This window comes from Dasypus novemcinctus, chromosome 5 (genome assembly GCF_030445035.2).
Source record: "Dasypus novemcinctus isolate mDasNov1 chromosome 5, mDasNov1.1.hap2, whole genome shotgun sequence".
NCBI classification, from domain to species: Eukaryota; Metazoa; Chordata; class Mammalia; order Cingulata; family Dasypodidae; genus Dasypus; species Dasypus novemcinctus.
The window spans coordinates 108,216,087-108,242,702 of NC_080677.1; the positions used below are offsets into that span (position 1 = coordinate 108,216,087).

Below are 26,616 nucleotides of genomic sequence, written 5' to 3' on the forward strand. Positions count from 1 at the left end.
CAGTTTAAATAATAAGGAAGGACCTTTAGCTGAAGCACATTATTGTACCCCCAGGTGATGTTCTAAGCTAAGAGAGAGGTTTTCCTAAAATCTTTATCATGTCAAGTTATTGTTTGAGGGAATGACTATTTAAAAATCAAGTGTTAATCTGTTACACACCACTGACTAGGCGATAGGTATGCCCTTTTAATTGGTCGATGTTGCCAGTGGTTTCATCTTAACTTTTCAAAACTGTTCAGAGAAATCACTGTTGGGTCCATCAGTTGGTTCTCCATTTTGTGTGCCGTCATGAAATTTTGCTAGGGTAATTGGTTTCCTTCCTACAGTTTCCTTATTTTAATTCTGGGAGAACAGTATTTCAGTTGTCAGGAATAATAAAGTAGGGCTTTTTAGATGCCTAACTCCACATTTCTTACACACATTTAAGACAACCCTAACCTCAGAGATGGATGTCTAATTTAAAGATGAAGAAATTGTGACCTAGTGTTTGTGAGACTAGTCAGTTTTTGAGTCCAGAAAGACAGAATCGTAAAGACATGGAAATCCTGGCATCATCATAAAAATTAACTTTACTCACTTTCATGCCCTGCATTGTATACCTCACTTTATTTGAATGATCTCTTTTAATTCTCATATTATCCTAGTGAGGGTAGGTGCTGTCATTTTCTCCATTAAAATAAAAATGATGAAATTGAAACTTTAGAGGTTAAGTAACTTGTCTTTTAAAATTCAGATTATCTAATATCTTTTCATCTGTTAGCAGTTCCTGTCAGTTTTGCTATCCAGAGAATCTGACTCCTCATGGATGAAAGCTAAAATGCATCACTAAAATTGACTTGAGGGAGTGGAGCATGGTGAACTACAGTAATATGTGTATGTCAATCATATTTGGCTTCAAGACAACCTATCTTATTTTATGAAAACTTTGAATGCATCATTTACAGAGTGCTCTGTAAACTCTGCTTTTTTAAACTCTGATTCACGGAAGACTGTGATACATTGCCTTTGCTTTCTACAGAATGTACTGAATAAAAATGATTAGAGAAGCTAAAAGAAGGGATGGGGGAGGGAGGTAAGTGAAAAGGGATGAGGAACTGGGCCTAACTGACAAGCCTGTGAAGCAGACAGCCCTATTGATTTATGCTGTGAACCACATTCTGGAGAAAAGAATTGAAATCCATTATGCCAAGTGCACAGCGTACAAATCCCTTTGAAAAGCAGTTAGATGTCATCTAATCCCAAATCATTTGAAAACAATTTTGAAGCACCCAGTACTCTAAAATGCCCTGAAGCAGTTTGTCTCTCAGACTAAAAGAACAGAGAAATGGATGAAAAAATAGCATTTTAATAGTAATCTCTCATATACTGTGTTTAATTGTTTGGCTTAGTGTATTAAATTACATTTTTAGATAGTAACAGCTAGAGACTAGGATATATTCCCTTGATTATTTTGAAACTCACACCAAACATGGAATATGAAGAAACCTTAGGGCAGTTTACCAGGTACCTCTCTTTACCAAAGAAATATATTAATATATATATATATAAAATTTTGACATAATTTCAGACTTACAGAAAAGTCACAAGAATAGTACAAAGAATTCTTATATATACCCTTCACCCAGATTTCCCAAATGTTAGTGTTTTACCACATTTTCTTTATATATACATGTTCTTTTATTAGATACCTCTTAAAAATTAACTCCATTTGAAGGGCCAAAGTTGTGTGTTTGTGAAGGTAGTATGCCACACAGAAGTAGGGCTTGGGAAGATGACCTGAAGCACAAAAGAAAGTATGAAAAAGGGACTCAAATGATAGCTAAGTGAATCCTAATCTTGGATTTTTGGCACCCTGTAGTTTTATTTTGTAATAAAAGTGAATTTCATTTTGAAACACAGACTATTCCTTGGGATAATTGAATAGTCCTAAAGTTAAGAATCACTGGACTAGGATAATTTGTGATGTGTAGAGTGATATGAGAGTGAAGAGAGACAATTAAAAGTTAAAGCAAAAAGAAATGGAAAGAGCACAATATAAAACAGGAATCAGGAGACTTAGAAAAGAAACCTTTGTTTATCTACATGAAAATGTTTGACCAAAGAAGAAAGACATAGCAGGATGTGGCTAAAGAAAGTAGTCTCTCAGAGGAAAAAGGATTTTAGAAGTCCTCAAAAAAGAAAAGAGTTTTACAATAGAGTAAAATGAAAATGAGAGTTGTTTGCATGAATAGGTAATTCTTTTCACTTGTAGCCATAAAAGTTACATTTCTACACCTATGTGACTGCTGCTGCTGCTGTTTGAACTCTAAATATTCAGTGCTGCATAATATTACATGATAGTCAAATTTCAAATTCATGGGTAGATGTGGAAAGGTTTCTACAACTAGATAATCTTAGCGTACAAGTTAAATGAATAATAACCAAATAAGTATTAAAGTTTTATATAGAAGGATGTTCCCTGGAGAGATGTTTACACCAAAAAATTGAAAGCAGTCTTGCTATGTATCAGTAGGTGATTGGTTACATAAATTATGACATTTTCATGCAATGAAGTATTCTGCAATTATTTTAAAAGAATGTGGTCGATCTGTGTGTTTTGACATGGCAAAAATGTTCAGATATATTGTAATATGAAAAAGCCATAAAACAGTATATGTAATATGAGCTTGTTTTTGCTCAAAAAAATTTTTTTTTATGCATAGCAAATCTTCTTTGTGCTTAAGGGGACAGAGGAGGCAAATTTAAATTAAGTATGGGAGGAGAGCGAACCTTTAATTTTATAAATTCCTACGTTGTTTCAGGGTTTACAAGAAGCAGTTTTATAATCAGGAAAAAAACATTTCGAATAATTGGATTTTTGGAAAACAAAGTTTAACTCGCATTTAAATTTGTCTTTGAAATAAAAAGAAAATGTTGAGTATTTCACCTAATTTACTTACTAAGTGTCCTGCCCTATCCCGAGATGGCTCCCTCATCTGTTTGTTCATGGTTAGCGCTCTTCGTTTTTGTCTGTTGTCTGCTTGTTTTTTCTTTAGGTGGCACTGGGAACCGAACCCAGGACCTCCCATAGGGTGGCGGTCCCTCAACTGCTTGAGCCACATCCGCTCCTACTAAGTTTTTTAATATCACAGTATCAAATGCTCGTCACTGGGATATCTTAAACATCTTTTTATTGTTATATTTAAATATCTTTGTATTGTTATATGTAGTATCAGGGACATTTATTGTTTTATGATCTGAGATATAAAATTAGCACAATGAACTTCTACCAAAATGGAGTCACATAAGGAAAATTCTCCACTGTTTTTATGTCATATTTGAATAGTGCTTCCCATTTCCTATGGCTTGGTGTAATGAGATCTGTAGGAAAGTCAAAATTTTTCTGCTCTTAAGGAAACTATCAGTTTGAGCATTGTGTTATATTACACACTGAATCCTGTTTTCTTGATGTTCTTTGCCTTTTTTTCTGATAGTCAGTCTTCATGGAGGAACACGGAGTGACCCAGACTGAACACATGGCTACCATAGAAGCCCATGCAGTGGCCCAACAAGTACAGCAGGTCCATGTGGCCACCTATACTGAACACAGTATGCTGAGTGCTGATGAAGACTCTCCTTCTTCTCCTGAGGACACCTCTTATGATGATTCAGACATACTCAATTCCACAGCAGCTGATGAGGTAACAGCCCATCTGGCTGCTGCAGGTAATGTTGCTTGGATTAACAGCTCTTCGTTTTTTCCACTTAATTGTGGTATCATGCATATCTGAGCCTAGGATTCAGGCACTCTCATATTTATCTCTTTCATCTTGAACTTTCCTCTATAACTTGAGCCTATATTGAACTAAGACTTGAGTTCTAGAATCATTTACTGTTAGGGTTAAGACTTTGGTTTTTTGTTTTTTCTTTCATTTTGCCAATGTTTTGACTTTAATGGAGGCATTTAGTTCATTTGCATTAAATGTAATTACTGATATACTTAGGTTTCTATTTATTCCTTTATTTTTATTCAGCCTACCTATTCTGTGTTTCCTTTTCTTTTCCTTGGTATATTATTTTGGAATGATTGAGAAGTTTTTATTTCTTTTCATTTTTTTCTTGTTAGTTTGGAAATTATATATATATTTACTATTAGTGGTTCCCCTAGAAATTAATAATTAATATTTTCATTCCTGAACAATGCACTTGAATTTCATTTCCCCATTCCTGACCTATATGCTATTGTTGTTCTGTGTATTAATTAATTCTCTCATTTTTTAAACCCCTTATTTTTTGTTTTTTTAAAGATTTATTTATTTATTTCTCTCCCCCCCACCCCCCACCCCCCATTGTCTACTCTTTGTGTCCATTTGCTGTGTTTTCGTCTGTAACTGCTTCTATCCTTATCAGCAGCACTGGGAATCTGTTTCTTTTTGCTGCGTCATCTTGTTGTGTCAGCTCTCCGTGTGTGCGGCACCATTCTTGGGCAGGCTGCACTTTCTTTCGTGCTGGGTGGCTCTCCTTACGGGGCACACTCCTTGCACGTGGGGCTTCGCTACATGAGGACACCCCAGCGTGACACGGCACTCCTTACGCCCATCAGCACTGCGCGTGGGCCAGCTGCACACGGATCAAGGAGGCCCAGGGTTTGAACCTTGGACCTCCCGTGTGGTAGGTGGACGCCCTATCCATTGGGCCATGTCTGCTTCCCAACCCCTTGTTTTTAAAACAAGATATTAGTTTTTTGTTTTTTGGGTTTTTTTTTAAGATTTATTTATTTCTTCCCCCTGTCCCAGTTGTCTGTTCTCTGTGTCAATTTGCTGCATGTTCTGTTTTCATGTCAAACTTGCCTCTTGAGGTCATTTTTTATGACTGAAGATACTACTTAGTATTTCCTTCAGTGTGGATTTGCTGGTAGCAAATTCTCTTTTTTGTCTGAGATTATATTAACCTTCAATCTTGAAAATTGTTTTCTCTAGGTAATATAATTCCAGGTTGGCAGTTATTGTTTTCCTTTTATTGAAGATACTATTCCACTGTCGTCTGGTTTCCATTGTTGCTATTGAGAAGTTAGCTGTTTCATTCTAAGTTATTCCTTTAAACGTTATCTTCCCATAGTTTCCTTTAGAGGCTATCTTCCATGCAGTTTACTCTCCCCACCCCAACTGCTTTTAATATTTTCTCTATCTTTAGTTTTTATAATATCTGGCTATAGATTTCTTCTTATTTATTCTGTTTAGATTTTTTGAACACCTTGGATATGGATTGATGTCTGTCATCAACTTTAGGAAATTTTAACCATTAGCTCTTCAGATTTTGTGTCTTTTCCTTCTATAACTCCATTTAAATATGTTTCCTTTATGTCTCTTATCCTCTATTTTGTACTTAACCACCCTTTATCTCTTTATGCTTTATTCTTTGTAGTTTTTCCTGGCTCTCTTCCAGTTTATTAATTTTCTCTTCAGCTCTGTCTAAACTACTTTTAAATCTGTCCTTTGAGCTACTGAGTTTGGTAATAATCAATAGTTCGGGTTTGTTCCCCTACCCCCTGCCCCAAATTTACACTGTAACTTTTTCCAGTTGTACCTCTCCATGAGCAAAGTAAACATTATGATTTTATGTTTTATCTGGTAATTCTACTTCTGAAGTACCTGTGGGTCTGTTTCCTGTTATGTATTATCAGTGCTATTTCTTGTTTATGTTGGCTTTTCTCGTGCACTGGTTATATTTGAATAAATCCTTTAAAATATGTTGGAAAAATTATTTTTAGGAATAATTCAGGGTCTCAGATAATATTACCTTCCTCTAGAGAGAATTTTTTATTTGCTTCTCTCAAATGCTTAAGGGCACTAGTAATCCTGGATCATCTTAATCCAGTTTCAGCTTTTGAGATTTTTCAGTTCACCAAATGACTTAAAACTGAGCTTAAATCATGAGAGGATTGACTACTTCTGGTTTACCTCATTACAGTCCATTAAGGCCCCAATCCTCAAACAGGGTAGCTTACCATGGCCCCCATATTTGGCAAGACCTGAACTCTAACTTTTGTCTACCTTGTCATTCAAGGTAGTGCTTAGCCACACAACTGTCCTTTGTGGATGGCGAATACTATGGAAGAAAAGTGACTCAAATACCTAATTCATTTCTGGATCTTGGCCTGGTGATTCTTACTATCTTGCTTGCTCTTTGATCTTTTAAAGATTTCTTTTTGTTTTTGTCCAGCATTTATAGTTGTCATCAGTGGTAGAGTTGGTCTGAATTACCTGGTCTGTCATTAAAAGAAATAGAAACCAAGTCACTTAAACTCAGTTCCTCATCTATATAATAAAGGTATTGGGCTAGGTTAGTGTTTCTGAAACATTTTAAAAACTGTGACCTATAATAAGAAATATATTTTACATTGCAATCCAGTAAACACATGGAAACGTAAAAACTGAGCCTGAGTGCAAATTATGTATCTAAACAGAAGTTTCACAGGGCAGTATTTAGCCTTACACTGTGTGATACTTGGTAATATTTTCCATTCTATCTCATTAAAAAAAAAAAAGCTGGTCAAAATCCCTAAATTGATTTCATGACCCACAGTTTAGACAGAATTGATGAGATGATGTTTCAGATTTCTTTGGATTTTAAAATTCTGTGATTCCTTTGGGGAACATTTGTGGTCATAATTTACCTTAATTGACTGTAGCTTAATCTTTGCAACATCAGAAATATTCTTTATAATAACTGTCTTAGTTTGCTAGAGCTGCTGTGACAAATACCCCACAATGGATTGGCTTAAGCAACAGAAATTTATTGGCTCATGGTTTCAGAAGTAGAAGTCCAAGATCAAGATGTCGGCAAGGCCATGGTTTTTCTCCCAGTGTCAGTAGCATTCTGGTGATGGCACTCCTCTGCTGCATGGTAATATCCTTAGTCTCCTCCTGTGGCTTTCTCTAATTGACTGCATCTGAACCTCCTCCTTTTATAAGGCCTCCAGTCATACAAATTAAGACGCACCCTGCATCAGTTTGTCCATGCCTTAACTAATAATAGTATTTTCAAAATGTCTAATTTACAAATGGGTTCACATCCACAGGAATGTGGACTAAGATTTGAACATATTTTTTTGTGGTTTATGAGTTTCAATCCCCAACAGTACATTAACATTTTGGAATGTGCTTTTGTTCAGAGGCTCTTACATACTGACGAATCTTAATCTTAGTCTAAGAAAAATTTTCATCTTACTGGGCTGAGCCTATTCCTAAGCAGTCAGTTCATTTGTTTCTCCAAATCCAAAGTGGACACAAATCCTACTAGTCACAGAGGAAGACACGGTTTCTTTTCTTCTCTTCGAACTGAGGCATTGAAAGTCTGAAAGAGATTGCTAATAGGTGAAAGGACTTGGAACAAAGCAGGATTAAGTATTAGAATGATTTTAGTTAGTGGTATAGATTGGGAGTGAGCTTTTAATATTTATTTCAGAAAAGCTGATCTTCATGTAAAATGCTCTGGAGCAGAAATAAGGTCAATAGCTATACTGTGTTTATATCATAAGTCTGATCATCAGACATACTGGATTTTCCTGGAACAGTTCTGTTTTTAAATATTCTTCCATTTCTCATTTTTCATTACCTCCTCTACCTCCAGACAACATGTCTGATTTCCTGGTTTGGAACATCTGGCATCCATTATCATAAGGGATGAGTATAGTGCTATCACACATCTAATGGTTACTCAAAAAAATATTTATTAAAATGAGGGCCCATCTAAGTAGATACAGTAAATAAACTATGATGTCCTTTTCTGTTCCATAGTACCATGAATAAAAAGTAAAGTCTTTTAAGAAAAGCATTTCCTCTTTTCTTTAGAAAATGTTGTTTCATTCTCTTTGCTGTTTACATTGTATATTTAGTGCTGTAGTAAGAAGACTTCATGTAAATCATGCTTGTATGGGTCTAGTATTATAGAAGGAATTTTGATCTTTTGATATCTTTTTAGATGGTCAGGAAATCCAATTACCAGGAATGTACAGAAGACTACGTGTTATATATAAGAGGAGAAAGGCAGATACAGTGAAGGATAACCTTATTATTTTCAGTTAATTATTCACTGTATACTTGAGGAATGGTGAATTTAAAAATAAAACTTAGAATTAACCCACATAGAAAATGTGGGTTGGGTAAAATATATTTTGTATAATTCTTATACTTCCCAGAAGAGGGCATCCTAACATAATAAATCTGGTTCAACTTCTTTACTGGGAAAGAAGATGCTTTTGAGATATGGCTTGGCTTGTATATACTGTACTGCTTTGGCATAGTGTTAGATCAGGAGACAGGACTTTAGTCTAACCATTTCATATGGCAGATGTGAAAATTGAGGCCCAACTGGTAGAAATGATTTACCATTTAATTATTCAACAATTATTTACTGAGGGATTTCTATATACCAGCAACTACTCTAAGATACTAGGAAAAAGACAGGTAAGAGCTTGCCCCTGAAGGTTTACAGTCCAGTGGTAGGGGGAGCAGTACAGATAATATGATTATAGAAAGCAAGGAATGTTCTGAGAAAAATGAGAAGATGATGGAGAGGAAGGAGGAGGTGAGTCATGACTCACATTCAGTGCTGGGAGCGGTGAATATACAATAGGAGGATAATGAATTAATCTGCAATATGTACAGGCCAGAGGGTAACTCTCTGCCTGTTATATATCTGGTAGTTTCTTTTTTTTTTTAGGGGGGACTGGGGATCAAACCCAGGACCTCATACATGGCAAGCAGGCCTCAACTGCTGAGCTTCATCTGCTCTCCAGTAAAGGTTGTTTTTTCCATTTGTTTGTTTTTTTAGGAGGTACAGGGGATTGAACCTGGGACCTTGCATGTGGGAAGCAGGCACTCAACCACTCAAGTTACATCCAATCCCTTTGGTAGTTTCTTGATCCTTAGGTTTTACCCTACCCTTAATGAAATTGATCATCCTAGGAGGAAAATGATATTTGCTTTCCTTTATGTCATAATCTAAAAGTTCAGTTAAGAGTCAAGTCATATATATTCAAGAAAAAGGTTAGGATGTAATTCTTTGCTCCAAAAGGTTCATACATATTAATATTCATAAATTACTGAAGAAACACTCTAAAATATATAGCAACTCAATGTAGAGATACCCCTCTTTCCTGGAACATCTCTTAATTTGAACCCAGGGTTATTTTATGACCCTAAGGTTATAGAGAGATCTAAGGTAAATAGTCCTTCTTAAAAATTAAGCTAGTGAAATTCAGCATAATTTCATTGTCAGGGTTCAAAAATGTTTGTAGTGAATCTTAGGATGCTTGCTCTCTTTCCTCTCACAGCCCCACAGTCCCATGCAGGTTTCCTTTTGAAGCTACTTCGCTCCAATGAGTTGGAGACTGGTTGGCATATTCCTGGGGTGGTATTGCTGTAGAAGGAGATGCTACCACTTCTTCTAGGATCTGAAGTAGGTATTGATGACATGAAGCAAAAAGAGGTGTGAAGGCTTTGGAGTTATATGACCATAAACCCTTACTCTTTATACATATTTTGCTACTTTAAAATGGAGATAATATATAATGGTTAGATGAGGTAACATGTTAAATAGTAAGCTTCCATCATCTAATAATTGAGTAGTTGGCAGTCAGAACATTTTAGTCTCTAGCACCACATAAAAGTGCTTTCCTGTATAAAAAAAAGGGGGGGGGGGGGGGAGAATGGAATTTTTTTTAAAAGGATAGAAAATAATTATTTGAATCATACAGAAAAGCATCAGGATTGATATAAGGAACACACATGCATATACTATCCAGCTTTGTCAATTATTACTATTTTGACATATTTGCATCAGGTTTTTTAAAAAGAAATAAAAAATGACAGCTATAGTTGAACCTTCCTTTGTACTTTATGCTAAGCCTGTTCTCCCTCCCTGTCTTGCTAAGGCAAACCCTCTGAAGATATTTGGTTTGTTCCTTCCACTCATGCTAAGTTAATAACTATTCTTCCACATGTTTTCTGTCTTCATATATTATGGTTTGGCATTTCAGGTATTTCTTGGTTTTATTAAAGATTAAGATAGCGGTTCCTTTTCTTATTCTCCTTGTTTTTTGGGGGGTGGGAGTTGGATAGAATGGGATTCCTCAGAAGGGCAGAAAGACTTATTTTGTTATCATAAAATTGTACTTCTGCTATGCTTTTTTGTTCTAAACCATAATGTATTGTCTGAGTTAAGGAAAAGGTGTTAAAATAAAATGCTTCTACCTATCAAAATAGCTCTGAGACCAAATGTTGGTGAGGAGGTGGAGCATCTGGAATTTTTATACATTGCTGGGAGGTTTTTTCTTGCAGTAGAATATTCCTCAGCAATTAAAAAGGATAAACTACTGATGTATGTGGCAACATGGCTAAATCTCAGAAACATTATGCTAAGTGAAAGAAGCCTTACACAAAAGAGTATAGACTGTATTGTTCATTTATGTGAAGTTCTGGAATAGGCAAAACTAATGTAGGATAAAAAAAATCAGAATAGTAGATACCTTTGGGAGGTGGGGATGGTAGTTAACTGGGAAGGGCCATGAGGGAACATTACATTCTGAGATGATGGTATTGTTATATATCTTGTTAGGGGATTAGGTTTCAGAAATCATTGAACATGCACTTAAGATTTGGGCATTTCATTATATGTAGATTTTACTTCAAAAGAAAATAATTATAAACAAATATTGAACTCTAGTTAATAATATTCCTGCTGAAGTATTTGGAGAGATCATACTGATATCTGCAGTTGAATTTAAAATGCATTAAAAAATGAATTGATGGGAAACGGACTTGGCCCAGTGGTTAGGGCGTCCATCTACCACATGGAAGGTCCGCGGTTCAAACCCCGGGCCTCCTTGACCCGTGTGGAGCTGGCCCGTGAGCAGTGCTGATGCGGGCAAGGAGTGCCCTGCCACGCAGGGGTGTCCCCCGCGCAAGGGAGCCCCACGCGCAAGGAGTGCGCCCCGTAAGGAGAGCAGCCCAGCGTGAAAGAAAGTGCAGCCTGCCCAGGAATGGCGCCACCCACACTTCCCGTGCCGCTGATGACAACAGAAGCGGACAAAGAAACAAGACGCAGCAAATAGACACAGCGAACAGACAAGCGGGGGGGGGGCGGGATTAAATAAAAAAAATAAATTAAAAAAAAAAATTGAATTGATGAGTTGATAGAAAGATGGGTAAATACATGATAAATTAAGTATAGTAAAATGTTAATGGTTGAATCCAGGTTGTGGGTATATGGATGTTCACTGTAAAATTCTCTCAACTTTGCTGTTATGTTTGAAAGTTTTCATAAAAATATGGTAGAAAGAAGAAAATGAAACAATAAGATTTTTTTCTTCTACTGACTTTTATTGGAAAGGAAGGTAAAAAGCAGTCATTTATTTTTTGTCTAGCTTTGGGAATCTTTAGAGGGTTTTACTTAAGTCAGACTGATAATGCTACTAAATACACTAGAGAGATTCATCTAGATTTTCAGCGAGGCTTATTTTAATTGAGCCACTTAGAACTTGTATGCCACTATAAAGTAAACGTAATTTTCACCTAAGTCTTTTATGGGGTTGGCAAATAAGGATGAAGGTGGAATGTCTGGTTTTTTAAAAAAAGAAGAATACTTGTGAGATGTTGAAATCCTAGGAATCAGACATGCCAGTAGTTCCTTAGGGCCTTCCCTTCATTTCAGCATTAGTTTTAGGGGCAAGCCAGATAACTTTTATTATTTTTCTCCCTAGAGTGGGAAAGTTTTTATCTCTTTCCTGCCAGGATGTTTCCATCAACTTGACCTTGTGGTCAACATCTCTATTTTTGGCACAATTCCCAGATAGTCAAGAAAGTTTTCTAATTAAGATGGTTTTCTTCCAGATATTACTCTTGTAGTTGTCATTGTTGTTGGAATTCCTAGTGTGAGTGATTATCTCTTCCTTTCTTAACTTGGCATTGTCTTGGACTAATGGAAAGAGGAGCACAGGCATGGAAGTGAAATTGGAAATCTATAATTAAAATTTTAAGTTCAGCAAGCCTTTTCTCTCAGTGCTACAATTTCTGCATATACAGCCTTATAAACAAGATTTTATTTTTTGCAAAATAGGCATGCATAGGCATATTGGCAAAATAAAAACAAGAAGCAACATTATACCAAATTCAAGCTGTTGTGTCATGCAGAGGTGTATCGTTTGCTTTTTCAAATGATTCATTGTGGGGGAAAAAATGAAAAAGAAAAGGAAAACAAAAAAAAGAACAAAGGAAAAGGAAAAAAATAAGATTCATTGTTTTATTGATAAAGTATGAGTTATATTAAACAGTAGTGAAATATATTGATAATACCACGAACATTCTATATTTATTGATAACATATAGGAAGGAAATACTACCTTCTTGTACCTTTAATTATTTTCTGTCTTGTACAGTTAACAGGCTTCTGCCTAATCTCAGCACATATATTCTTATTTCAGGTCCTGTGGGAATGGCTGCTGCTGCTGCTGTGGCAACAGGAAAGAAACGGAAACGGCCTCATGTATTTGAGTCTAATCCATCTATCCGGAAGAGACAGCAAACACGTTTGCTTCGGTGAGGGCTTACTTACCCATATCATTGCTGTTCCTCGTATACTTTATTGTGAATGGCAGAATTAGAGCATACACTGTGAGGTTCATCAACGTCAAGCTGGATTCCTTTGTGACAAAATTATACTTTATAGTAATCTTACAAAATTAAATAAATGAAAACATAGAAATATGAATATCACATCAATTCATTCAGAGAAAATTTGTATGCCTGCTGTGTGCCCGGCATTGTTCAGAGCATTGGGGATATAACAGTGAACAAAACAAAGCCCCATAAAGAGCTTATATTCTAGTCAAGGGGAAAAAAAAATAAACAAATATGTAATAAGTTAGGTGGTGATAAGTGCTAGGGTGAAAAAAAGTGGAATACAGAAACTGGGAAGAACAGGGGAGTAAAGGAAAATCCTCTTGGATGAGGATATCTTTGAACAGAGAACTGAAGGAAGTGAAAGAGCAACCATGTGATGTCCAGAGAAAGAATATCCTGACAGAGAGAATAGCAAAAGGCTTGGAGGTGGTAACATGGTGGTCATATCTGAGAAGCAGTCAGGGAGAGAATGAGAGGAGATGTGGCCAAAGTAGTCGTGGAGAACCACATCATGGGGCCTTATAGTTCTATATAAGGGCTTGGGCTTTTACACTGAGTGAGGTGGGAAGTCATTGCAGGCTTTTGACCAGAGCAGTGTTATGATCTGCTTTAAAAGGATCACTTGTGTTTCTGTGTTGAGACTAGACTCTGGGGGTCCATGAGACATAAATAATCACTACCGTATCAATCAAAGAAATTAGAAGCAAGTCATTTGAGCCCCCTTCATATTAAGCATTGAGATAATTTAATAAATTCTAGTTTATTTATGTCTTTATCACTATAATTTCTGTTTTTAACTGTATTTATTCTCTTTTCTGATTCAGGAAGCTTAGAGCCACGTTAGATGAATATACTACTCGAGTGGGACAGCAAGCTATTGTCCTCTGTATCTCACCCTCCAAACCCAACCCTGTCTTTAAAGTGTTTGGTGCAGCACCTTTGGAGAATGTGGTAAGAGTCAGAAATGTGCTGTGCTCTCAAATAACTTTTGCTTTCTATGTATTCACATGCTGATCCTTTGTCTAGTACAATATTTCTCACCTTTACCCTCCCCTCGTCCGGAGTGGAAGTGGAGACTGATTTTCAAATTACTTAATGCAAATCAAAATGATTAAAGCTTATTTAATGGGAAAGAAAAATGGTATTATGTTTGTTAGGAAACCAACAAAGGATTTTGTCAGAAAATTACTGATTTAGGTCAGAAACAAAATGGTAGATAATTCTAAGATGTAAACTTCATGGAGCATTGTATTCATCACTGATATTTGAGTTGTGTATTTAAAGTCTCTCACATTTCTTCAAAGAATTTATTTAACACTCTTACTTCAATTTTTAAATATATTTGACTTTTTTTTTTTTTAAGATTTATTTTTTATTTATTTAATTCCCCCCCTCCCCCAGTTGTCTGTTTTCTGTGTCTTTTTGCTGCGTCTTTTTTCTTTGTCCGCTTCTGTTGTCATCAGCGGCACCATTCCTCGGCAGGCTGCTCCCTCCTTCGCGCTGGGTGGCTCTCCTTATGGGTGCACTCCTAGTGCGTGGGGCTCCCCTACGCGGGGGACACCCCTGCGTGGCACGGCACTCCTTGCGCGCATCAGCACTGCGCATGGGCCAGCTCCACACGGGTCAAGGAGGCCCGGGGCTTAAACCGCGGGCCTCCCATGTGGTAGACGGACGCCCTAACCACTGGGCCAAAGTCCGTTTCCTTATTTGACTATTTTGATTGCGTAACTATCTATAGCTAATTTTATAAAAACAGTATTTTCCCTTGTGTGCTTATGCAATGTGAACTACTCTTTCTTTGGCCAAAATAACTTTGAATAATTAATAGAATGGTGATCTGCTCAGATTTAAATTGCGTTTTGTTTTTATTAGGTTAAAATTTAATTGCCTAATGTGACATTTATCAGATTTCTCCCACATTAAATGTAGACATTTCAAGGGTTCAGGCTTAGTAATCAGTTGATGAAGATTTTATTTTTTGCATTGTTTTTTCACATGTCTTCCTAACCGTGAAATGTTACAGGTATTTCTTAACTTTTTCTGTTTGAGTTTTCCTCAAAATTCCTGAGGCCCCAATATTAAGTTGCTTATTAGGACCTTTCCTTAAAGGAATATGATTGGAAGCATCTAGTTCGAAATGATGCCTGATAGGTAGCCCTTAATGTCATGCTATTAACAAAATGAACTCTGAGCATGTCTTCTCTTCTTAAGTATTGAAAATTTAAAATAATTCTACTACTACTACAAATAATATGATTATGAAATAGACCCATCTAGAAAGACTCAGGAAAAAAAAAACTTTGAAAATTACTCTCAAAAAGTCCGAAAGAGGGAAGTGGACGTGGCTCAACTGAGAGCGTCCATCTACCATATGGAAGATACAGAGTTCGATCCCCAGGGCCTCCTGACCTGTGTGATTACCTAGCCCACACACAGTGCTGCTGTGCGCAAGGAGTGCCGTGTTATGCAGGGGTGCCCCCGCCTAGGGGTGCCCCACGTGCAAGGAGTGTGTCCCGCAAGGAGAACAACCCCGCATGAAGAAAGTGCAGCCCGCCCTGGAGTGGTGTTGCACACACGGAGAGCTGACACAGCAAGATGATGCAACAAAAAAGAAACACAATTTCCTAGTGGTGCTGGATAATGCAAGCGGACACAGAAGAACACATAGTGAATGGACACAGAGAGCAGAGAAGGCGGGAAAGGGAGAGAAATAAATAAAAGAAAAGAAGAAAAGTCCAAAAGAAAGTTTTAGGAAATTGGAATCCTCCATAGAATGCAAACAGATAGAGACTATGAAACAGGAACAAACTTTATCTTAAAAGTCTTAAAGATAGACTGGACAGGGGAGCGGACTTGGCCCAACGGACAGGGCGTCCATCTACCACATGGGAGGTTCACAGTTCAAACCCAGGGCCTCCTTGGCTCGTGTGGAGCTGGCCCACACGCAGTGCTGATGTGTACAAGGAGTGCCGTGCCACGCAGGGGCGTCCCCCACATAGGGAAGCCCCACGCACAAGGAGTGTGCCCCGTAAGGAGAACCACCCAGCACGAAAGAAAGTTCAGCCTGCACAGAAGTGGCAGCCGCACACACAGAGAGCTGACACAGCAAATTGATGCCACAAGAATAGACACAGATTCCTGGTGCGGGTGACAACAATACAACAATAGAAGTGGTCACAGAAGAACACACAGCAAATGGACACAGAGAACAGACAACTGGGGTGGGGAAGGAGAAGGAGACAGAAAGAAAGAAATAAAATCTTTGAAAAAAAAAAGAGAGACTGGACAGAGATAAAAAGCAGAAGATATTTTACCACATACAGCCTTGTAAACAAGATAGGAATGAACATGAATAATAATTGCAATTAAGAATAGATTGAAAATTACAAAAAAATGCTGTGTATTCTTATAAATTAAAAATGTCAATTAAATGGATAATTTAATAAAAAACCAAAATAACCAAAACTGATCTAAATCTCAGTAAAACAATAAGCACATAAACCAGAATCCTCAATAGAGCAGTGAACATAATACAGATTGAAAAAATGGTCAAAGACCAATTTCCCTCAAAGGAACACTTAAGTCCAGGTTATTTTGAGTAACTTCTGTTAAACCTTCATCTTATACCTTATCTTATACCAATGGCTCTCAATTTCAGAATTAGAACCCATTGCTTGTTATAATCAGTTATGAAGTATATTGCACATAGTCTAACATTAATAACAGGTGAAGATATTACTTAGAATTTGCTAGAATCACAACAGTTCTTTAGTAGAATACCAGTGAGTCCACTCTAATCCATATTTTATTCCTCCATTTGGTGGACCCTGGGATGGTGATTCCACTCCACCTCTAAATTGGGAGGGGGCTTAGATCCCACATGGCTAATGGATGCGATTCTCCTGATTGCAGTTGTAGGGACTCTCAGTTCCCTGGTGTGGTGGTTGACCATCTTCACCTCCCTGTTAGCTGACCTGGGTCAGTCCAGCATATTGGAGAGTAGGAGTTGCAACTCCGCTGAGGCTCAGGGCCCAGCTGGCACATGGCCAGTCCAGAGATTCAAGTCTCCTGAATATACACCAACCCCACCACCAACCACACGTTCAGTAAAAGCAGGTACAGATGGTGGACATTATATCTTCTGCCATAACCCACTGAATGGGCTGGGGGAGAGTATAAGCTACAGTGTAAACTATAATCCACACAGTGCAGCAGTGCTCCAAAATGTATTCACCAAATGCAATGAATGTGCCACAATGATGAAACAGGTTGTTGATGTGAGGAGAGTGGGGGAGTGGGGGATGGAGTATATAGGAACCTCTTATATTTTTTAATGTAATATTTTTTGCAATTTATGTATCTTTTAAAAAAAAGTACAATTAAAAAATAAAGATTAAAAAAGATAAAAAGAAATTACTTAGAGTCTATAATATTAATGTCTGACATTTAATGAGTGCTTACTATGTTCTAGGTGTAGTTATAAGCATTTTGTGTACATTATCTCAATAATGTTAAAACTGTGATATTTACATTTTGTCCTCCTGCCTTAGACCATCATTAATCTTCTTTTTTGCTCTTCTTAACCAGAGGCTTAGCAGCACTCTGGAAAAATTAAAATGCAACAGGACTGTTAATGTTTGGAATATGAATTCCAAATTCAAGATAGTCTGTTATTTTAGGAGTTTGTTGAAAAGGGGACTGAAAATTTTACTGAGCTTTATGATAGTTGTTGTTTAAACTTTTGTTTTCCAGATTCTTGCTTATTTCTCCACATTGTGTTTTGCCCATATTAACCTTTGTTTGTCTATTATTATTATTGAAATAATGAAAATGTTCTAATAATGATTGAAGTGGTGAATGCACAACTATGTGTGAAAACTGTTTTTAGGCCTTCATTTTTGGAATGGGTCCCCACATTGATTTGTCTAATCTGTGGCTCAGTTATCCTCATGTGAAAAATAAGAATGATAAAACCTGCCTCACTGGGGAGCAGTAGAAATTAATCAAAACTGATTATCATCTTCCTACATATAATGTTTAGGGAAAGCTGGCATGGAAAGTGTTGGCAAATAGTACATTTTAAAGTTGCCATTCCCTTAGTGGGTCACTGCCATAACATGTACTTTCATGGGCTTTGAAGCAGTAGTCCTGGAAATACTTTTTGAGGCACATAGAGAGAATTTCCATCTTTTTCAGAACCATCAGAGTTTCTGAAGGTGGAATTCTTTCCTAAGAGGCAGTAATCCATAGCATTTAGATGAAGATACACTGGATATGACTAACCTGTTCTACAGGTGCAGAAATTATTCACAGTCACAGAGGCAAGAGGGTTATCACCCAGCTTCATTGAAATTGTCCATCTGCCTCTGTTTGATTCCACCTTCCTAGTAAAATGGGGGGATGCTGGAGTTGGTCTTGAATTCTTGTTGTAAGTCATTCATTTATTTATATAGGCTTTTAAAAATGGCTTCAAGTTTAATGAAATGTGGAAGCCTATGTTAAGAGTAGTAAAACCCTATTGCCTATTCATTTATCAACAAATAACTATTTAACACTGTTAGATACTAAATATGAGATAAGGATTCCACCTATGCCCTCTTAGGTGTCAAGTTTCAAAACCAGGGATCTTGGAGAACTAAAACCAACTAGAGATCTGGACTGAGGCAGGAGAGGAAAGGGAAGCGACATGGGACTCAAGAGAGAATGGGATGAAGCCAACATAACTCCCTGGGCCACAGCCTTTGGCCAGGCTTGGAGCCACGTATGCTTCAGAATCACTGGCTGGAGTTTCAGCTCTATGCTGGGGCATCTCTTTGTTATATGACTTACGTGGTAATATATTTTTAGTCTCAGAGAAGCTTATGGATAAACTTATTTTTTATCCTGGAGTCCTGAAGACTCTTCTTTTATTCCAGAAAGTGTGGCATTGATACACTGGATGAAGTGAGAAGAGAGATTGATAGGCAGACCAGCTAATTTTGAATGTTTTTTGTTTGTGTTGTTTTTGTCCTTAAGTATTGGTGTGTTTATTTTGGGGGACAAATTCCCAGGAATAGGATTACTGGTTTAAAAGGTATGTTTAGTTTCCTTTTTTTTTTTTTTTTTTTTAATTATTAGAGAAATTGTAGGTTTACAGAAAAAAACATGCATTAAATATAGACTTCCCATATACCACCCTATTTTTAATACCTTGCATTTGTATGGTACATTTGTTACAATTCATGAAAGAACATTTTTTTAATTGTGCTGTTAACTATAGTCCTTCGTTAACAATAGAGTTCACTTCTTATACAGTCCTGTGTTTAATTTTTATTCTAGTAACATATATACAACCTAAAATTTCCCCCTTTTAACCACATTCAAATATATAAATACTATTAATTACATTCACCGTGGTGTACTACCATGACCACCATCTGTTACTAAAACTTTACAATCAACCCAAATAGAAAAACTATACAATTTAAGCATTAACTCCCCATTCCCTACCCCTACCTCAGCCCCTGATAAACTGTATTCTAGATCTGACCTTATGAGTTTGCCTATTCTAATTATTTCATTGTATACAATATTTGTCCTTTCGTGTCTGGCTTATTTCATACAACATGATGTCTTCAGCATTCATCCATGCTGTCATATGTACCAGAACTTCATTCCTTTTTTACAGCTGAGTAATGTTCCATTTTATGTTTAATACCATATTTTATTTATTTGTTCATCTATTGACAGATACTTGGATTGCTTCCATTGAGTGATTTTTAACTTTAGTTGTGAAGCCAGTTAGTTGACAGTGACATTATGTGAAGTAATAAAGGCTTGAACTGTGGTTTTTGGAATAGCTGGCATAAGATGGAAAACAAACAAACCTGTCTTTCATCATATCTATTACACCATCAATTATGAGGCACCATTATTTTATGTACCACAAAGAAAGAAAAAACTGACAAACTCTGACATAGTGCTTTTTTATCATTTAGAAATTTTATTTTATACTTATTGACAGACATCTTTCAGGCTTATTAGACATACATTTTTATCATATATTGCTTTGTGTATTCATAAAAAGGAAAATATAAGTGAAATAAATTAAGATATTCCTAAAACTTTTTCACATTCAGTCCACCTCATCATGGTTACTTCTTGTTTCAGAATCATAATCTGCATTTTTTCATATAATGTTGTTCTCTATGCCATCGAGTTGGTATTGCATTACTTAAAAGAGTGCTCTGTTAATAGTCTGAGATTTTTTTTACCAAGCTGCTACAAGTTTGATGCTGGTGCTTATTGATCTTACCAGAAAAGGTCATTGGAAAGGCTTTCAGGCAACAATCAAGGCTAATTCCTTTCTCAAATGGTACTAAATGGCTTGTTGAGTAAAAGACAAGGGTTTATAATTGTTTGGTCAGGCCTTCAGGGTTAACAACCCTGGTTGTATATGTACAGGTAGTGACAGTTATGCCCCAACTATTGCCTAATCCAGGACAATTTTAAGATATATCCTCCTTTCAAAGAATTGATAAATGTAAAAAAGGGGGGAGGGGGCCTCAGAATTGAGGATCACATAGAATTGAAATGCTATTTTTATAATTTTTGGAAAGTTACTTAATTTTACTAAGTAAACTTAGGTAGAAAGAAATGCTGTGGTCACACCCGAGGTTTTTTGTTGCCATGAGGGGGTGTTCTATTAGCTTTTTTTTTTTTTTTAAACTCAAGTTATTTTTAAGGAATTATAGCACTAAGTTTAGTAGCCTGAATAATAATTCTTAGAATTTTACTGGCCCATAAAAATGGCTGAAATAATTTGAAACTGGCTAATAATGTAAAAGTAATAACCTAATGTTTCCAGTCTTCAAATGCAAGATGTTTCCAGCACAATGAAATTTGTTTTTGTAATATTATTTAGTGTAACATTGTGCCATCATGCTACTATTATGACATAACCTGCTACATTAAAGTACAAAGACCAGAACCTAAACTTACAAGATTCATGTTTTCTGAAAATTAAAAACTCTGCATATAATACAGAAACCTAGAAAGCAGAAAATACAATCCTGTAAAGTTGCCATGGCAACACTAGCTGCTTATGTTATAAAAATATAATGGCAATAATTTTTGAAATTTTCTTTTTTTTTTATTAAAAACCATGACAAAACTAAATCTGTGGAGTAATAATGATCCTACATGTTTGTACCCTCTTTTTTTTTCCTATCCCCTTAATTTGTTGCCATTTTGGAGGTTTCTTTAAGTGTGAAATAGTAGTACTATGTAGCTAACTATAATTTTTACTCTTCCAGATATTTTGGGTGGAGCACTCTTAATGAGGCACTTATAAGGAACTGTTTTCTACTGAGAGTCCAGTCCACTTAGTAGAAAACTCAGGCCTCAAACATTATCGTAATTTCTGGGCAAACCTCATTTTCTCTTACCTTTTTTCCTAAGATAATGCCTTCAGCCTGAAAGCAAGTTAATTTCCTGTCCCATCTTACCATATTGCCATAACCGCATGGTTTTTTCATTGTCCCAAAAGGTGGCTGCATCCCCCTAGTGTATTCTTCTAAATTAATGAATCCGTTTTTGGTGGTTGTAGAATTCCCTATCTGTCTATCCTTTCTCATGGTAGAATATGAGCATGTACAAATGTGCTGCTGGTAGGTTCTCTCTTATGAGAAACGTTTCACAATGAAGACGAATGGAGTCAAAAAACAACAATGTATGGTTCCAACCTGTGGTTGTTAGAGATCCGAGGCACCATGAGTTTGAAGTTTACCTCTGTCACCAGGGAGTACCAGAAAGGAGGTAGAATTGACCTATGGGCTCTTTCTGGCCCCGGGCCTTACTGGTGGTGTCACCTTTGATACCCAGATACAAAATAACCTTTTGGTATTTTTTTCTGATTACTTTTAGTCCAACATGTTATGCACTTAAATCTCCCATTTGGTGGTTTGGCTTTGCAGGAAAGTAGCAGTAGTTCAAAATAGGAGTTTTAGAGACACAAGATCTTCAGGATCTTGAAAATGATCGTAACCTAAATGTTTATCAAATGGCCTGGGAAATGCAAAAGAAAAATGAATGCCATTGCTGTTAGTTCTGGAACAGGCAATGGAGCCGGAACAGGCAATGGAGCCCATACAGGCTGACAAAATATGATTTTAATTGAGAAGCAGTATTTCTATAGAATTTTTCCACTGGCTCCTTTCTACTGTTGTTACCTATAATTTCATCATCTTTTCATTTAATTCTCTCCAGTATGATGTCTTTGGGGCCACCGGGTATTTTTATCTGCTAGTTGTAAAAGTGTTTGTTCTTGGGACTCTGCACTGGCTCAGGGAGGCCAGCTCCACCCACTCTCTTGTTGCCTGGCACCAGCCCTCCCTGGTTGTTGGGCATCTTGTTTACTTCTGCCCTTAATTCCCTGCAGGTGCGTAAGTACAAGAGTATGATCCTGGAAGACCTGGAGTCTGCCCTGGCAGAACACGCCCCCGCGCCACAGGAGGTTAACTCAGAACTGCCGCCTCTCACCATCGATGGAATTCCAGTCTCTGTGGACAAAATGACCCAGGTAAGGGGCGGGAAATGAGGAGACAAAAAAGACAAATGGTACAGGTGTGGCAGGCCTCTGATCACTTTCCTAGCTTTGTCCTCAGTTACACCACCAACGAGTAAGGTATAAGCTAGAGTCTGGTAGTGAAGCAGTGGCAACCTTGAAAAAGAAAATTTATTGCCTGAAGAGTGCTCCCAACTATGGGAAGGGATGACGAATTCTTCTGTTGGCAGTTTTCTTCTTTCACTTTGGACCTTGAATTTTATAAAAAACTTTTAGCTTGGGGTAGGTTTGAACAGTAGAATGTTAGGAGTTTGATGGATTATAATCAAGTGGGCCAAGCTCCTTCTCTTTCCATGTAAATTCTATACCACTATATTATTGCCAAATAAGGCTTCTCTCCCCAGAGAATAAGAGTGTAAAGCTCAGAAGGACACCCTTCTGAGTTACTGATTGCCTCTCTCTTCCTTTGAAAAGGGGAAGTTTTAGCCTAAGTGAGCCTACCTTAATAATTTTGATGAGCCTATACCTTTTACTTTATTTAACTTTAAAAGAGATGGCTTGATCAAGATCAAACACCTTTATAAACCCATTTCCCCCTCACCTTATTTCTTTATTAATGTACTCCTATCTTGCTAAATCCACTGGTCAGTTTTCTTTCCTTATCTTGGTCTTCCAGCAGCATTTAACATAGCTTTTCTTCTCTTCTCATCTGATCAATGTGGGCATGTCACAGGTCTCAGTTCTCAGCTCTCTACTTTATCTGTAGTTTCTCCAAGTGATCTCGTCCTGCCCTGTGGGCTTTACATCCCCTATCTGTGCTGATTTATGCCCCAATTTATATCACTATAGATCTTTCTATTAGACACTCCCATTAGCTATATATTAGACATTTCACACTGAATGTGTCTAAGACACCCCTTGATTGTCCCTACTCTCCACTCCTAATGTCTTCCTCCCCTAGTCTTTTCCATATCAGTAAATGACACCACCATCCTTCTGGTTGCTCAAGCCCCCAAAATAAGTGTACTCCTTGATTTCCCTGTTTTGACCCCCACCCCAAATCATATCTAATTCATCAGCAGGTCATGTTGGTTTACCTCCAAAATGTTCACTGAATCTTTCTTTTCGATTTCTGTCACCACGCAAGGCCATGCCTGTAGCATCCCTCAAGTAGACCATCTCAGTAGCCCTTGATCCCTTTACTACCACTCTAACCCTGCTGCAATCTATTCTCCACACAGCCTTCAGGGAGATTTTTTTTGAAGACTTAGATCATATCATTCTCTTGTTTAAGCCCTTTAACGTCTCTCCATTATTCCTAGAATAGAATTCAGACTCTACCATGGGCTCTTCCACACAGTCACTGTACTTCTTTTTGTCAGAAAACCCAAGCTCATTCTTTTTGTCAAAAACCCAAGTGCATTCTTTTGCTTTTGCTAGTCCCTCTGTCTGGAATATTGTTCTTCCAGATCACTACATGACTGATTTGACTTCATTCAAGTCTAGCTCAAATGTCCTCTCTTGAGCCAAGCCTTTCTTGATGATCTCATCTAATAGAGCTTTCTCCTCCCCGCCAAATCACCACCTCATATATCCCCTGATTTATTATCTTTATAGCTCTTATCATACCTAAAATTATCTTATTTGTTAACTTTTATGCTTGTTTGTGGTCTTTATCTCTAGCTGGAATATGAGAGCAGAAACTTAGTTTATATTCTTCATTGCTGTCCAGTAAAGTTACTGCCCTCCTTAAATAACACTCCTCATCTAAATAATAGTACATATCTGTTAAAAAATTACCTAAGAATCAGCAAAAATGAATCAAGTAGAGTGGAAAATACCTCCTCAGTAGGTTGGTATTCCCTTGGTACAGACATTGATGATGCTGTTCAGGAGGAGTGGCACTTATCTTCCACTTTAATTCTGAGCTTGCAACTTGGTCTAAAGTAACACTACATGTTATCAATGTAAAGCTAAATTGTGATCTTTTGATGGTTAGAGTCTTAGACTTTTCTGTGGACACTTGGAAGACTCTAATGGCTCCAAAAGGAAAGTATTATCTAAGTTTTGTTTTGTTTTGTTTGTTTTAAACTGTCATATCATAGCTGCTATTATTCTGTCCCTAGGGCCATTCCATCTGGTTCAATTAAAGAAAGTATAAGGCGAATATTTTTACCTGATTCATGTAAAGAATCTACTCTGTAAGTCAGATATAAAGTATAACTAAAGCTTGACCAAGCTTCTGGCTTAGAATATTCTCCTGTATTACTCTCCTCTCTTCCGGTGGATATTTTTTCCCTCTGTCACATTCAGTGAGTTAGATTGTGACAGTCTGAGGTTTTATGATTATATTAGTTTGAAAATTGACTGATGGCAACAGAAGTCAGAGCAATTTAGTTATCATTTTGGAGGTAAAACATTCTGTTGGTTTTGTTTTTTGTTGTTGTTTTTCCATTCTTTTTTGAAATATGCACTCAGTAGAACTTGGCACAGGGGTAGATGCAAAGGAGCTGGTATCCAGTTTAGACTTGGAGGTACTTTGTTGGAGGCATGCGGTTTCCTTGTCATCATAGATTCCGTCCTTTGTCTTCTCACCACAGATGATGAGTAAAAAATAAAACAAATAAGATAAAAACAAACAAATGATGAGGAGGAGTTGGCAGGATGATGAAAATCTTAGGTCCCTACTGAATAGGAATTTTGTGTATCTGGACCCTAGGGGTTTGGGTTTTTCCTCTTCTATCTTAAACATGTGTGTGTATTTTCCTCAGATGTTGTCTTAACCTGAGTCAAATCCCTTCCTTTTCTAATTGATTCTAAAACCTTTCACTATTGATGGTAATAAAAGTAGGATTTTATTTCAAACAGACAAAAAAAAATCTGTATTAGTTAGGCTTCTTCAGAGAAATAGAACCAACAGGATATATGTGTGTGTGTATGTAAATATTACGGGATTTATTAAAGGAGTTGGCTTTCATGACCACAGGGATTGGCAATTCCGAATTTCACAGGGCAAGCTGTAAGTTGGGAACTCCAATGAAGATTTTAATAAATTCCCCAAGAGAAACTGGCTGGCTAAAGTAGAGAGAGAAATTCTTCTTGACTGCTGAAATATCCATTCTCCCTTAAAGGCCTTCAGCTGATTGGTTGAGACTCTCTCATTGCTGTAGGCAGTCTCCTTTGTTGATTATAGAAGTAATCAACCATAGATGCTATCAACTGACTAACAATTTAAATTCACAATAAGGCAAATGCTTGCTTGACCAAACAACTGAATACCATAACCAAGCCAAGTTGACATAGTCCACCCTTGTCAACTTGGCACCCATATACATCCTTTTAAATCACACTTAATCTCTAAACAAAACAGTAACAGTCATACTTTCACCTAAACTAATTTAACTGTCTTGCATACAACTGGAAACACACTAACCCTTTTCCCAGAAGAGGATGCAAGTCCTTGGATAATATTCACTCATTTTTTTTCTTTTTAAGATTTTATTTTATTTATTTATTTCCCCTTCCCCCCATTGTCTGTTCTCTGTGTCCATTTGCTGTGTATTCTATGTCCACTTGCATTATCTGACAGCACTGGGAAACTGCATCTCTTTTTTCTTGCATCTCCATGTATGCAGTGCCGCTCCTAGGCAGGCTACGCTTTTTTCTCACGGGGTGGCTCTTCTTGCGCGTGGAGCACCCCTATGTAGGGGCGCCCCTGTGTGACATGGCACTCCTTGCATGTGGCAGCACTGCGCATGGGCCAGCTCACCTAGGTCAGGAGGCCCTGGGGATTGAACCCTGGACCCTCCATATGGTAGACGAACATTCTATCAGTTGAGTCACATCCACTTCCCAATATTCACTCTTAAATTTGATATCCTATAACTTCAATACTATAGCATAAATATTATACTAGGCAAGGGTATATGAGTATAAGCACTTAAATATAAATGTATTTGGGAGCCAATGTGGCTCGGTGGTTGAGCACCAACTTCCCACATATGAGCTCCAGGGTTTAATCTCCAACCCCAGTACCTCAAAAAAAAATTTTTTTAAATAAAAATAAAAACAGAGCAGATATAGCTCAAGCAGTTGAGTTACTGCTTCCCACGTAGGAGGACCTGGGTTTGGTTTCCTATGCCTCCTGAAAAAAACCAAAAACGAAAAATAAGGAAAACAAATGGAAAAACCAACTCAGGGAAGCTGATGTGGTTGAACACCAGCTTCCCACATACGAGGTCCTGGGTTCAATCCCTAGTACTGGGTACCTAACATACCTATATATATGTATGTATGTATATGTATATATGTATGTATATGTATATATTAATTGGTTTGAAGATGCCAGTAAAAATGTAAAGTGGTTTTTAAAAAATTTCCAGAGCCCTGTTTGGCAGTGCATATTAAAAT

The 26,616-nt window shown here is 37.1% G+C and overlaps 1 protein-coding gene across 4 annotated transcripts in view; it reads left to right on the forward strand.

The window, feature by feature from the left end:
• Window positions 1–26,616, forward strand: part of NRF1 (nuclear respiratory factor 1) — a 140,942-nt gene that overhangs the window by 54,802 nt on the left and 59,524 nt on the right. For 2 of the 4 annotated variants that reach the window (XM_004463234.4, XM_004463236.5), the window contains 4 exons: window positions 3,474–3,705; window positions 12,464–12,578; window positions 13,487–13,613; window positions 22,081–22,221. In XM_004463234.4, coding sequence (XP_004463291.1) covers window positions 3,483–3,705; window positions 12,464–12,578; window positions 13,487–13,613; window positions 22,081–22,221 — 606 coding nt within the window. In that variant the 5' untranslated portion in view covers window positions 3,474–3,482. Of the gene's footprint in view, window positions 1–760; window positions 874–3,473; window positions 3,706–9,316; window positions 9,442–12,463; window positions 12,579–13,486; window positions 13,614–22,080; window positions 22,222–26,616 lie in introns of all 4 variants that reach the window. The other 2 variants (XM_071215275.1, XM_058297348.2) reach the window with 2 other exon arrangements.